Source organism: Stegodyphus dumicola, chromosome 10, assembly GCF_044657685.1.
Source record: "Stegodyphus dumicola isolate Sdum_Otavi_A_Nest chromosome 10, ASM4465768v1".
Classification (NCBI taxonomy): Eukaryota; Metazoa; Arthropoda; class Arachnida; order Araneae; family Eresidae; genus Stegodyphus; species Stegodyphus dumicola.
The window spans coordinates 129,469,458-129,484,961 of NC_140777.1; the positions used below are offsets into that span (position 1 = coordinate 129,469,458).

The 15,504-nt window shown below is 30.6% G+C and overlaps 1 protein-coding gene across 1 annotated transcript in view; it reads right to left on the reverse strand.

Annotated features, from left to right (window-relative positions):
* Positions 1-15,504, reverse strand: part of LOC146995096 (phosphorylated adapter RNA export protein-like) — a 42,361-nt gene that overhangs the window by 18,700 nt on the left and 8,157 nt on the right. The window contains exons 2-4 of the mRNA XM_085825536.1: positions 12,315-12,883; positions 9,546-9,632; positions 1,028-1,119 (exon numbers count right to left, since the gene is read on the reverse strand). Of these exons, the coding sequence (XP_085681662.1) occupies positions 1,028-1,119; positions 9,546-9,632; positions 12,315-12,882 (747 nt within the window). The 5' untranslated portion in view covers position 12,883. The remainder of the gene's footprint in view (positions 1-1,027; positions 1,120-9,545; positions 9,633-12,314; positions 12,884-15,504) is intronic.

Here is a 15,504-nt window from a genome sequence, read left to right on the forward strand (position 1 = left end):
TGCAATGGTTAGAGGAAAAGATGATGTGATGAACTTATTTCAGCCACTGGAACTGTGGCTAAACTTCCACGATGGTTAATAATATGAAAGGCAGGCTTGTTATCAATGAGCATAAGGATATGAATAGGGAGGACATGACAAATTTGGAAATTTTTTTTTCTGCAAATGTATGCAGGCATTACTATACAAGACTTTTAACATACCAACTCTTTATGTTCTAATTTAAGAAAATGATTTGTTTGTTCTACTAAAAAGAGGTGCTGAAAAGTAGGGAATTTACAACCTGTATTTCTATTTTACTACTTTTTACAATGTAATAAAAATGAAGCTGTAAATTACTAACAGCTATATTAGAAACATTTTAAAGTTTTTATTATATTATATAAATTTTCATGGAAAGTTACAAGCAGAAATGATTTTGAATAGGGACTCTTTATTCACTGGTACAGCAAAGATGCATCAAAAATTAAATTTCACTGTCTCAGACTTTAAAAAAGAAAGAATTTTTAGAAATGACGTACAGATTAAATTATTGTTGTTTCACATAATAATTATATCTGATATGATTTCGAACTACAGCTATAATTGAAATTAATTATCACTTTCAATAACATATTATTAAACACTGCACAGGGAGCTAGTTTTCTTTTTTTTAAAAAAAAAAAAGTAATAAGTTCAAACTTTCTTAATGAAACCAGCCAGTTTTACTTTTTGCCGCCTCATAGTTTATTTCGATTATGATTCCACAATACATAACAATCAGAGCACTCATAACTTGATAAGAAGTGAAACATACACGAAGAAACAAAATTAGATAAACTTAAGAAAATGCTTTTAAAAGGTTACAAAATAAACATTCTAGACAAAATACTTTGAAAGCTACAAGTAGTTAGAAAAATTACAAAAAATTCCCAACAGAATGAATAGTTACAATAAACTTCCAACAAAATATTAAATTACGTCTGCATCATTCAATCTTTGAGTTTCCATTTTAAAAGAACTATAAGCCCAAACACTGAAAGCTTACCTTGATCATCATCCCACCATTGTCCTCTATCTCTTCAGTCATTTTTAGCAATTTCATAGCTTTTTCTATGCCAAGAATTTTCACAACTCGAACTAAAGTGCAAAAATATAAAATTGTAAACATTTAAGGAAAACACAATAAGTATTTGCCACTGAAATGATGAAATTTACTTCTTAAATAAGAAACAAAATTTTAAAATAAATTAAATTCAGGCTTGGGCTATATTAACTATACAAAAATACTCTATGAATTTTGAAATACTCTTACATGGAATTCTTTTTGCTGAATAGAAAGTCTATTTTGGAAGCCAAATTTAATTGCTTAAATATCAACCTGCGAATGCTACCTCAAGCCATTCAATGCACCAATACTATTCCAGTCAATTTTAGACTTCATATAAAATTAAGAGTCAAAAGATCAGATAAAAAGATTTGGATCAGAGAAGCATGGATGTCAGTTTCATATCAAGATGACACACCATCCATCATCCAAACAGTATTCTGAAAGGCATTTCAGCCATGTCTCCAATCCATACACATGTAATGGCAACTACAATAAATCATGAAGATAGCCATCAAAGTAATTAAAACCAATTCTTCTTGCCTACCTGTTCATAAATTATGGATCTGGTGAAATTTCAGTAGTCTTTCTGTAGCATCACAGTCTTTCATATAACAGCCAAACGAGTTCATCTTTGAAACTCATGCTTTTCCATGAAAAATGCAACCAGTGCTAAAATAGAAGATTATTTGCTTTGTTTTGTTCAACAGATAATTTTATTTTTCAGCTACGGTGCTATCATTTCAACTGCAAATCTAGAACAGATATTCTGCTGTGGATGTTGGCTTATTTTCTATTGTTTGAAATTTAGCATTTCCATTGCTTTTTTCTTTGATACACACAGTTCCTCCCTTTCAAGTTGTTTTTCATCTTGTAGCATCTTATGCTATTATGATATTTGCATTAGTAATTTTTGAGAATTATATAAATTGTAATCATGGTATAATATTATACCCTTTGTTAATATATCACAAATGCTTGTTATATGCTAATCTGAGGTGTCCTGAAGAAGCTGTAACAGATTCACTCACAAGGTTGTCACTAGTTAATCATCATCTACTTAAATTTTAAAGGACAAATATTACTAAATGTATATATATACAATTAAACCAACAGCAGTATTAAATAGCAAATTTGCCAAGAATTTTAATTTATTATTGCATGCAGATGGGACATGATGCAAAATTTTGATTTACAGTTACAGAGGATAAAATATTAATGCAAGCAAACAAATATAAAATATAAATCATTTAAAAAAATACCTGTAAAAATATCTACCCTTCTAATATTGAATTAACAATACTTCTTTAACTCCGATCTTCATTCTAAAAATCTTTTGTAACATAATCTTTACTTCCTGTAATTCTGAAAGAAACCCGTCATCTAATCTCTGTTGTGGAATTATTCCTAGGATGTGATGTAAACTTAGCCCAGCATCCGGACATTAATAAAATGTAATCTGCTGTAAAAGGTCTTTGCGCAGTCTCCCTCTTATTTGCTTTTACTCTTCTTCATGACCACTCTTTGGTTCGCCACCTCTTTGTTTCATCTTGCTGCTAACTATGCCATTATCTAAAATGTGATACGCTATATAAAATTATGGGGTGCATGTTGCACCCATGATGAGGTGTGAAAAAGGATATGTTTTCATAATTAGTTCATTGTCTAGCAATAAAAATTATGTTCAAGGCCACATCTATCTTCAGATATTTCTTTTGTTATGCATCATTCAAACTACACTGTGAAATAACTGCCCAAATCTGTTATAATCAAAAGATAATTACAATTTTTATTATTACAGGTAAGTCAGAGAGGATCTGATGAGATGCTAAAAACTTCAATGGAAAATTTATTCCTCAATTGGATTTCAATAAAATATCTACAAACTGCATATAAATATGCCTGTTCATCTGCAACTTCAAAAGTTCTAACATCCAATGAAATGAAATGCGACATTACTACTACAATATTCAAAAGGAAAAAAAAGTGTGTTTTAAGTCTTCAGGGATTTAACACTTAAGAGATTCAACATTAGAGTGTATTCAAGGTTGCTGATCTGAGCTTAATATGTTTCAAGTATGTGTGACAGAAAATTATTTGTTGCATTTCTGTCCTAATAGCATTTTGTCACTCGAAAACTCAAAATTATCATTTCACGTAAACTTATTAAGGTTCATTTTCCAATGAAACAAAAGTGTTAAATATGCTGAAGACTTTTATATTTTATACCTAAATTTTGCTTCAAATTTCTACAATTTGATTATGCTGTTTTGAAAAAACATAAAATTATTGTTCAAGGAATAAAAGCATGATAATTCAATATTTTTAAATGCTTTTAAATGCATGAATTTTGAAAGTAATTTTAATGTTACTTAATATTGTTATCATAGTTTACAACAGTGGTTCTCAACCTTTTCACTAATGCATACCATCTAAACAAAAATTGAAAACCTTTAGTACCACCACTACATTTTCAATTTCTGAATAGAAATATTAAATAATAATAATAATAATAATAAAATCTGAAAGCTTTCGGATTTTACATTACGCCCAAAGGGATGCTTTTTTAACCTTTTGTGTGTTACCTTTATTAAATACCATGCTCTTCGCACTTAAACCATAAAATTCAATTCAACAGCATTATCGCAAAATAATTTAAAAAATGAGCATATCTTTAGAATTTCCGATGTCTCGTGCGCTGGATATAAAAATCTTTCTTTTTTTTCCCGTACAGTTTTGCTATTGCTTGCTTTGAAATCATCGAGTTTGTTAATCAAAAATTCGTTGTAAATTTAGTTTCAGGTGCGACTTTCTTTATTTCAAAAATCTTTCAGGAATGTCTTCCTGTTAAAGCCCGAGCTCTGTCACTGTACTTATTTGAAGGACATTCTCAGACATAAAAACTGTCAATTACTTTGAAAATTTCACTTGCAGTGGCTCTATCACGAAGAGATTCACAAAATAAATACTCTTCAGCAATTTGTTTATCTCCTTCAAAACGTATGTAGACTAATAATTGAACAAAGCTTGTTATATCAAAATTTTCATCCAATTGCAATACGAAATATTCACTGTTTTTGTTTACTATTTTTTGAATAAGTGCCCTCTTATGGAATTTGTCATTTCATGAATTCGTCGACTTTCTGTATCATTTAATAACGGAATATTATTACGTTCATTAGCCTCTTTTTTGCTGAACAATGTTAAAACTATATCTTTAGCTGCTGGTAATATAAGGTTTTCTCCAATAGTGTGAGCATGCCTAGTCTTAGCAATTTTTAGGCTTACCAGGTAACTAGCTTCCAAAGTTTTTTCACTTGAAGTAATAAAACCTTTCATTACTTGTCTACTATTTTTGAACTCTGATAATTTCCTCTTAAAATAGCCTTCAGATATATAGTTTAAATTTGCATGCAATTCAAGATATCTTTTAAAAGACGATGGTTTCATACTTTGATTGCATAACAGTTCACCGCAAACAACACATTGAGGTTGAGGGTTCATTTCATCTCCATTCCACGTAAACCCAAATGATAAATAACTTTCATTATATTTTATAAATATTTTTCTTTTCAATATTCTTAGTGCTAGTAAATTGTCCTGGATCCGTCCCCTGTGAATCATCACTTTTCCGCTTAGTCAATCCTAGCCATTTTTCCATTTTGAAAATGTAGGTTTGTTTTACTATTTTTTCACAAATATTTAAATGCACAATACATTAAGAGTTCTTAAAAAACAGACGACGATATTCTCAAATCGAATAGAAAAGCAAGGAATACAAAGCAACAAGAAGACAAAATACCTACTATTAAAGACAGAAAACCAATGTAAAAAATTATTCTCATTGAAAATAGAGCAATATGAGCCCGGAAATGGCGACATATAAAGTGCTGATATGCTAATAAATCAATAAACTCTAACAGAATTAATGAGATACAATTATCTTTTTTATAGGAACTTCTTTATATTTCCTATTAAATACAGCATCCATTTCTATTACACCTTTTAAAAACATCATTAATGGCAAATTTTGTTATGTCCACGGCTAAAAGATTTGTGAAACGTACAACTTGGAAGAACCACGAAAACTGCCATACAGACAGATCGTTTGCCTCTTGCTAAAGTCTATAAGCGGCTATTGACCCTGAATAAAGCCCAGATTGCATAAATTTAGGAGTGTTGGAGAAAAACATCAATCAGTATATCAGGGTTTTAATTTTTGAATTTAGTTAAAAATACTTTGCTTCTTTGCGTACCAATGTTTTATGGAATAGTAAACTGCTAATAATAATAATTATTTTGAGATTTGAACACCTAAATGCTGTTTCTTCTACTGGATTATCTGTATTGCATTACTGAAAAATTAAAAATTGTATGGTATTAGAAATTTAAATTTTTCAAATTTCGTTTAACAAATTTAAGATTTTATTAGGGAAGGTTAACTTGATTGATCTATTTTGTATTATTGTTTAACTATCTCTGAATTAATATTTTGAATTATTTTAACCCATTAGCCACTGGTGTTGCACTGACACAATGGTTGAAATAAATGCAGATAAAAATTAACCTACCAAAGATATTTTATATTAGCAGATGATTTTATGCAAGAAATATTATGAAGATTATTTCAGTAAAAACACATGTATTCAACATTTATTTTTTATAATAATTATTCATATTCAAAGCAGAATTTAAGAAAAATTTTCGACCAGGTACTTTTGCTGAAAAATTTAAGGGAAGAATCATCTTCTTTAGGGGTGAACTATTTCTAGCCAAAGTCACTGCTTATCAGAATATTCCATCAATCAGCTGTTTGCATTTGTGTGAGGACAGAAAGGAAAACAGGTGTTGTGAAGTTGCAATATCAGCAGGAAAAGGGTATTCCCCTTCTTTACTCATGCCTATGGTTGCTATGGTTGATTTTCATTCTAGGCTTTAAAAATGCCTAGAACAAGGTGCCTTACATTAGAAGAAGCCCTTCAAAGATTTTTTGATGAAGAAACAGATGATGATAATGACTAGAATGAAACCGATATTGTTGTTCTACCAGAAATTGCAGAAGCTAATGATGAAGAAGAAGCGAATTATAATTTTCTGAATAATAATCATATTTTACAAAATGATACTACTGGGGAAGTTAAAGTTCACGTTAAGAAGTAAGTTTCAGCCTTCTAGAAATAGTGCTAGTCATGTGAAAAAGTTTAAAAAATAGAAAACTGAAATGGATAAAAAGAGAATTGTCAGTTGAGTCACAAGAAAAGAATGAAGAAAAAGACAGAATAAAAACTATACAGACAAAATAAAAGGTAAAACTAGTGGAGATATTTTCAACTTTCTTTCTGGTTCCAACATTTACTTTCTTCTCGTTAAAGAGACAAATATATATGCTCTGTAAAAAAATTGCACAGAATTTTATTGCATGAGCCTACATGAGAAGATTAATTGGAACATTATTATTATTGCTTATGGGATATCATTCTTTACCCCAAGAAGAAATGTATTGGTTTCTTGATAAGGACATTTCTGTTCCTATTGATGAATTGATGTCACGTTTGCAGTACAGGAAAACAAAGCAAAATTTGCTTTTAGCTAATGACAGTCAAATTGGCATCCATGATAAATTATATATGGTGAGACCATATTTCAACTTACTAAATAAGAAATTCTAACAATTTGGTATTTCCATGATTTGAGTATTGACGATGAAATGATTCCTTATCGGGGTAAACATTTGGCAAGGACATTTTTAAAAGGGAACCATAAGACGCATTTCACTTTGATATTCTTTTAGGTAAGTCAACAGCTCCAAAATCTGAATATGAAGAATTTGATCTTGGAGAAAGTGTAGTGATAAATTTGCTCAGTGTTGTTGAAACTGTAAGAAAGGGGTTATTATGATTTCCAGTATGAAGTACGAAGAGAAAAACAAAATAATTTTTGCCCCATGGAACAACAATTTGGTTGCAACATTTGAAAAAAATTAAGCCCATAAAAAGTGTTTCCCGTTATTCAAGAACACAAAAGAAAAAGGTTTTTTTATCTCAGCCTCGTCTTAATGAACAATACAATGGCAAAATGAGAGGAGTCAATTTATGCATCAATTTTGTGACCAATTACAGAATAAGAGTTCATGGCAAAAAATGGTGGTGGCAATATTTACTGATAACTTTGTATTAATTTAGAAGTTAAACAACAAAAATCAGAGTTATATTTGCAAATTTTCACAGGACTAGTTTTGATAGTTATACTGAACCACCATCCAAAGAGCAAATAAACCTGATAAGGTATAGTGATAAGATAAGAATGGTTGGACAGGAGTTAAGATACTGGTGCTATCTACTGATGAAACAAGAAAACTAAAACATAATTTCCTTAAAGGCTGATGGTAAAGATGGATTGGAATTAGGGTCTCCACTCTAAGAAAACTTTGCACGAGTACAATCATACTCACTAAACATCTGTATTCTTATTCCACTGATGTTACGCGAACAGAACACTTGAGTTTTCCACAGGTAAGAGCACTTTTTTAAAAAATATTTTCAGTGTAAATTTATGTTTTATATACTTAATTTAACACTTATTATTATTTGTATAAGAAAAAAAAATCATTCCTTATTGTTTTGACGGTTAGTGGATTAACAATGAGATTATTGTAAGACTGAAGTGATTATAAACTTTGAAAGCTCTCCTCATAAAATTTTTTCATATATAATTAGTATTTTTATAAGAGTGATTTTAATTATATATATATATATATATAATGTTTTAGAACAGTTTAAAAAGGCCAGTTGTCTTTAAACAAGGAATGCTTTCATTTAGGCCTTCATAAGTAACTGCCAGAGCATCCTTAACCATGGTGAATAAACACTAATTCGTTAATGTGGATTTGCCCATTAGATGGAAATGTTTGTTATTAAGAGAAAGCTGTGGGGTCTTCCAGTTTGTGTAATACAGTACAAAGTCCGAGATCCGGACATCCAGTATCTGGAATGATCTAAAATCTGGACCTCAAAGCCACCAACATTTTTTTTTTTTATGCTTTATGCATGCGCATTTGATTCTCCCCCTCCGTGCACATAATAAAACGTTTTTGAAGAAACAATAACTTTAGCATAAACTTGTATGATCGATAATTTGGCTCTGTATGTGCATATCTGCTTGGCATACATATCAAAACATTCTACATCGATTTTATACCTACTAATATTTTATATCCCTGGCGAATTATTTATTATATTTTATCAACACATGACAACTTGAGTAATGACTTGTATAACGATGCCTAAACAATTTTTTTATGTTAGTAATTGAATAATAGAGTATGGTATGGTTCAGTTTGATATGGTAACCTATGTTTACATTACGCTTGGCAATGATAACAGATTTAAGTTAAATGAGTCAAGAAATGTTGACGAGGAAAAATTTAATAAAAATTTCTTTCTGTATTCTAAAAATAGATTTTGTTAATGATACACGTAGGCCGAAAGATTACATTTAGTGCTATTTCAATTAAGAATAACTGATTTGTTATTCACATAACCCCAGAACTAGTGCCCATATGGCTGCACTGGGTGGCAGAATTTACTGGAGACAAAGGCGGACAAAGGGAGGCACTTGGTAAGAGAATTTAGGACCCACAGAGACTGCATCAGGCAGCAAGACATCTAGCACCGGCTCTCAATAAGTATATGTGAGAATTTATTGATTAAGGACTCAGATAAGCCATAAGCATGTGCAAGAAATAGACATAAGAATAATAAATAACAAAACTAATACAATTCAGGCTTAATTGTGTCAGTGTGTGATAGAAGCAACATAAAATTTAGCGGAAGAACTTTTCTTTAATCGCCAATCTTACCTTACATAGCCAAATATGTTTAGTGAACGATGGCTAAATTTTATGATGATAGCTGCAAATTTTAAAGGTTTTCGGATATTGCAAACCAAAGGTAAAATTTTCCGATTAACAAATTTTATAAAGAAATGTGGAGAAGCAGTAATAAATGAAGATGATATACAGAAGTTTTTCATTATAATGACAATGCTCCTCAATCATCAGTCAATTAATGGATGGCAAAATCTGTAGTATTGTTGGTTCTAAATCCATAAAATACCACTACCGATAGTAAAGAAAGTGACAGAGAGGTTACTGAAAACGAAAAAATTTCGATTCACAAGTTAGTCAGAATTCTCGACACAGCAATTAGAGAACTTCAACAATGTAACTAAACAAGAAATTCTGTCTGTCTACAGAATAAAAGAGAAAATATTAGCAGAAAAAACAAAGCAACTTACATCGAAAGAAATGTTTAATAAAGTAAACAATAAATATTACGATTTTTTATTTTTATTTTTATTTTTTTGTAAATTTTGTTACTCTTTAGATCATAAATGCTTCATTATTTCATAAATCACAATTTCATATTTTTAATTTTATAATTTCTAAATGCCATCTTACTAGATTTAAATTGATGATCTAATATCCAGAAAAATCCCAAATTCAGAATCGTGGAAGTCCTGACGAGTCCGCATCTCGGACTTTGTACTGTATAAATAAATTACAAATGTCAATAATAGAAAGCATAATTTCAGTAATATTATTTCAAATGAAAAACTAATTAAAATTATATTTTGAAATTTCCTGCAATTTTGTAATTTAATTAAATTAGAAATGCCAATAATAGAAATCATAATTTTAGTAATATTATTTCAAATGAAATATTCATTAAAATTATATTTTGAAATTTCTTGCAATTTTGTAATGTAATTAATAGATGTATTTAAAATTTTTGTATTTGAAAAGTTTTAAGTCTTCCCTAAACAGATATAATAAAGAAATTTATTTATTTTTTTATTTTATATTTACAAAATTATATGGTCTATATTATTAGAAGCCATGTAGAACTTAGTTTACAAAATTTAAAAAACCTAACTTGAGCACAGAATTAATTGTCTTAAATTTTAATTTTTGAACATTTTTTTATTTCAAGTAACTACTTTGAAGATTTTTACTGCCATAAGTTATAAATGCAAACTTTGATAATTCTACAATACTAAAAGCTAGCTACCTTTTTTAAGGAACGAAGGTTTTTATCTCCTGTTGTACTTAAGGATACCACAGCCATCAGCAAGTTGTAATGCTGATTTGCTTTGTGAGGATCTGCTCATTTTTATCACAGACATTCTGTTGTATTGTATTTTGTAAGTTTCTTTTATTAATTTCTAAAGTATATTTTACATTGCTTTACAATTAATAAAATGTGGATTGTTTTTTAAGTGTTATATAATTTTAATACATATTTTATGAATATGTAAAAGAGAATTTTGGATTTATATTAATAACAATTTTTATGAAAGACTTTCAAGATAAGGACAGTAAAATATTATGATTATGATATTCACGCAAAGATTTTCCAGAACCATGAACTTTTTCCAATTATTTCTTGAAAAAAATTAAGACATTCTCTACTGCATTTTAACAGAAAATTGAACTTGCAGACTTTAAAAATTTCAATAGACTTTTCAATTTGCATTTATTGTTAAAAATGATATCTACAAGATTTTAAAAAATTATTTACATCAAATTTTTCCCCCTAAAATTGTATTTTTCTTTTTTTCGCTTATGTTTTAGTACTTTCTTCTAAAAAGACTTTTCTCTTCTCTGGCTTTTTTCTTGTTGAAGGGGGGGGGGACATTTAAAAATATCTACCATTCTAATAATAAATTAACAATAGCCATTTAATTTCTCTCTTCATCTAAAAATAACAAAGCAATAACCTTTCTATCATCATCTTTAATCCCTGTAATTCTGAAAAAAGATCCATCATCTAATCTCTGTCGCACAATTATTCCTAGAAGGTGACAAAATCTTAACCCAGCAAAAGATCTTTGTCTTTTTCTCTTACACTTTGACTCTTCTTCCAGCCTGCTCTTTGGTTCGCCGCCTTCTTTGCTTTGTCTTGCTGCTAACTATGCCGTTATCTAAAATGTGATATGCCGTATGAAATTGTGGAGTGCATATTGTACCCAATATTATGCATGAAGAAGAATATGTTTTGATAATCAGTTCATTGTCCAGCAATAAAAATTTGTGTTCAGTTTGGCCACGTCTGTCTACAAGTCTCTCCTTCATTGTGCATTGTTCTAACTACGCCACAAAATAATTGCATAATTGCACAAATCTGTTACAGCTATGACCTAGTTACAAAGATAATTAACTTATTATTATTACATACATAATAAATAATACATAAAATTTTGCATCTTTATTCTCATATTAGAAATCAAATCTTCTTGCTTCAAATTTTTGAATTAAAAAATGTCAGGCTTATATTTTCAGGATGAAATACAAACTTAATGTAATGATTGTTGAATATGTAGTACATGATTAAAATATACTAGAAACCTAAATCTAAATTGTTGCAATATATACATATTACAACAATTAATGTGGGATAATATTAGTACTCTATTATAAAGTATGACATTTTAATAAAAAATACCACTGTTATTTCAGAAATGTATGGCATTACATCACTCAAAAATCCAACTTAACATACTTAATGAAATGGCTAGGCTACACTATTTAATATGAGATAAGGGATTCAAAAATCATTAAATATCAGTGAAATAAATACAACAATGTTTTAATGCAGGGTTTCTTAAACTTTTTGTTGTGGGGACCCCATAATATTTATGAAAATTTTATGGGACCCCCCATAAGCATTGCACAAATCCAACACACCTGCGAGTGAAACTATCAGCTTCTTCGCTTGTACTGTAATATACTATTGCAGTTTTAAGTCATTAACTTTAATTTTTAAAGTAAATTGAACGTTTCTATCATAAAAAAATGTATCGAAATGTTTTCGTTTTTGCTTTTTCTGTATTGTCTTATCTTTATCTATTTTCAGATACATTAAGTAAAGATATTTGGTAATTGTAAAAATATTATAAGTTAAAGAAATATCAAAATTGTTAAAATTTTTGGTGACTCCCTGCTGCAGGTTCCATGACCCCAATTGGGGTCGCGACCCACAGTTTAAGAAACTCTGTTTCAATGAGAAAATCAAATTCTGTTACATATAAATATTTTCCATTTCAAAAAGGAAGGAAGAAATATCGTCCAATACAAAATAACATTCTTGAAACAATGTTGCCAAATTATTATAATGCATTAGATAAAAGAATAATATAAGGAAGCATTAAAAAAACTTAGATTACTTACATATCAAATATTTTTTCTTTTCATTAAGCACATTAACTATTTTCCAAGCAGCTGAAGTTTCAGTACCATCTAATTTAGGTAAGTTTCTCATATAAATTTTTTTAAAATCACTTGATGTCCTAGAATTGGTTTCAGATTCTCCTGAGTATTCATTAGCAGATATGCGGTTGTCTAAATCACCTTTTGTTTTATGATACTGATAACCTAACGTGTAATCATAGCTTTCATGACCTCTACTTCCATATCCTTTTGGTTTGTTCTTAAGAAGGACACCTCCCAAGTCCTCAGCTATCAATTGATCTTCCAAAACATCTGACCAGATAGTGTTCCTTTTACGTTTTTGTTGTTGGGAAGTAGAATGTCCTACAGGGTTAGCAACATTTTCTAAGGATGTTGTTTCAATACAACTTTCAACAGATGGTGATATATCTGTTGAAGCCTTCTCAACAACATCTTTATTAGGTTTCCTGGAAGCTCTTTTCCAAAATGTGCATTCCTTGTCACTGTCCTCAGAATCACTGTCAGATGAACTGCTCTGTTTCACACGATAACCAACTACAGCATCCATCCTGCAGAATAAAAAAATAAATCATACACAAGTAATAAATTCTCATCTCCGCCCAAAAAATCTTCGGTTTTTTAATATTAAAGCTATACGGCGATTTTTTTTTTTGCTTTAGTGCAGTTCTTCATTCACCGGTTTGGTTTGGTTTCGTGGTGAAATTCCCTTTCTAAACATCACTCACATAGTCATATTTTTCATTTAAATAGGTTTTTTTTAAAAAACCTTTTGGTGGTCATCAAAGAGCCTAGCTCGCATCCCAGTTATGCACCACAGTGGGTCCAAATGAACATGACTTGCATTACAGGTTTCTGTTCTAATGGTAATGAACAAAACCCACTGGCGAATTAGACTTTAGTCCCAATGCGTGCAGATCAAGTGGGTTCATTCTTCAAAATAATGCAGTGCTTTCAAGTGTTATGAATGCGCTGAACATGCAAATTTGTTGATTTTACAAAGCACTGATGGCAGTTGGATAACTTCCTCCATAGTAAAAGCGAACTTAGCAGTTTTTTCAGGAATTTTTATTGCTATATTTTGAATTCACATTATAGCTAGAAACTCTAAAGTATGTTTTTTTTTTTTTTTTTTTTTTAATAAGGAATCTCATTCTGAAAACAAAAACCTTTTTTCAGATAATGAAAGTGATTCGGATACACTTTTTGTTTTAAAAGTTCAGAATATGATTCAAAGGGAGAAGATTTTATAATGGTGCAAAATATTATATTGTGTACTATTCCATGTTTCAAGGCCTTCTTCACACAAAACTGTTTTTAAGTAAATATCTATATATATATATATATATTCAATAGTTTTTTTATTGTTATAATATTATATGCCTTATTGAATTAATTATCTAACATGGCTTGTTACATTTTAAAAAACCAGCACCAAAATATTATCATATTGACAGATTAATAACATGTGAAAATATTTAATGGCAAATAAAGTATTTTTATTAAATTTATTAGTTTATTTTCTTTTCAAAACCATCTCTATTTTTCTGGCTTACAGATGGTGACACTGAGCAAAGTATTTATGGAGAAAATAAGTGCCACCTGTTTTGACTGCGACTGATAGATATCGTATGTATTTCAGAAGAAAGAATTTTTTATTCGTGTAACTGCCAAAGTGTTAAACATTTCGTTGATCTGGACGCTAGTTATCATATCCAATCTCTTGAGTACTTATGGGGTAGTGTCAAAGAGATGCCTACCAACATTTATACCCTTATTTAATTGAATTCATGCAGGGCTGTATGCATTTCAAAGGGAAAATGTTCTCTGCCATGGCAAATGGCATTTTTAATTTAATGTCTGCTATTTAGTGTTATAAGATTCTTCTTTCTTAATGCAATATTTGAAAATTACTATTGTTGCAAATATTTTAATCTTTTTTTAATTGTGCAGTTGTTTTTGTGTACTGCTGTGCATTATTTTACTAGGTTAATTATTTGTGGCTTTCAGTTCTGAGTTCAGTAATGCTTAAATTGTAAAAGCAGCTTAAGTAAAATTTGAGATACGAGGGCCATCCAGGAAGTAGATTACGTTTCCGTCTGTGTCCGCAAGGGGCGGGGCTAGCGCGGCCATCTTAGGGTCAGAGCGTTGTGCAGCTCAGTCTGCATCTAGCCGTGCTAGTGAGAGGTTCGTGCTGTGCTCCGTTCAGATACTGTGACGGTTTGAAATGTCTGCGTTAATTGAAAATCCCGCGAGCTGCGAGGTGCGCTCAGTAATAAGGTTTCTGACTGCAAAAAACTGTAAACCGATAGAAATCTATCGGCAGCTTCGTGAAGTGTATGGGGACAACATTATCACTGAAGGTGGAGTGCGTCAGTGGGTCATAAGATTTCAAAATGGCCGAACCAATGTTCACGACGAAGATCGAAGTGGGAGACCCAGCATAGTGACCGCCGAACTTCTAGAAAAAGTCGATGCTAAAGTCCGTGAAAATCGAAATTTCACAATAACGGAACTTTCTTTGAGTTTTCCACAAATTTCGCGAAGTTTGTTGCACGAAATCATTAGCGAAAAGCTTGGTTACCACAAGTTTTGTGCAAGATGGATTCCAAAAATCTTGACAGAGGACCACAAAAATCAGCGAATGGCTGCAGCGTTGAACTTTTTGGACGCTTACCATAAGGATGGTGACTCTTTACTCGATCGCATCGTTACTGGTGACGAAACATGGGTGAAACATGTGAACTGTGAAACGAAATTGCAATCAATGCGTTTTGATGACGACGCACAGCTGCAAGAAGAGGTAACGAAGTGGTTAAAGGCGCAGGCGGCCGAATTTTTCGACGAAGGAATTTCCAAGCTCGTACATCGCTACGATAAATGCCTTAATTTGTATGGTGACTATGTAGAAAAGTAGTATTTGAGTGTGGCTTTCATCTGTATATAATAAAATTTGTTTCCTATACTTTGTTTATTTTTTTATTCCAAAACGTAATCTACTTTCTGGATAGCCCTCGTATGTGCGAATGCATTCTTAATGGGCCCAGGAGACAATTTTGTTGATTTCTACCCAACTTGTCGATTTTTTGGATGATTTCCAGAAACACATTTTCAAAGTCCTATGGCCAATTCTTCCAGAACAGTCCATGTTACAGTATATACACTGAGGTCC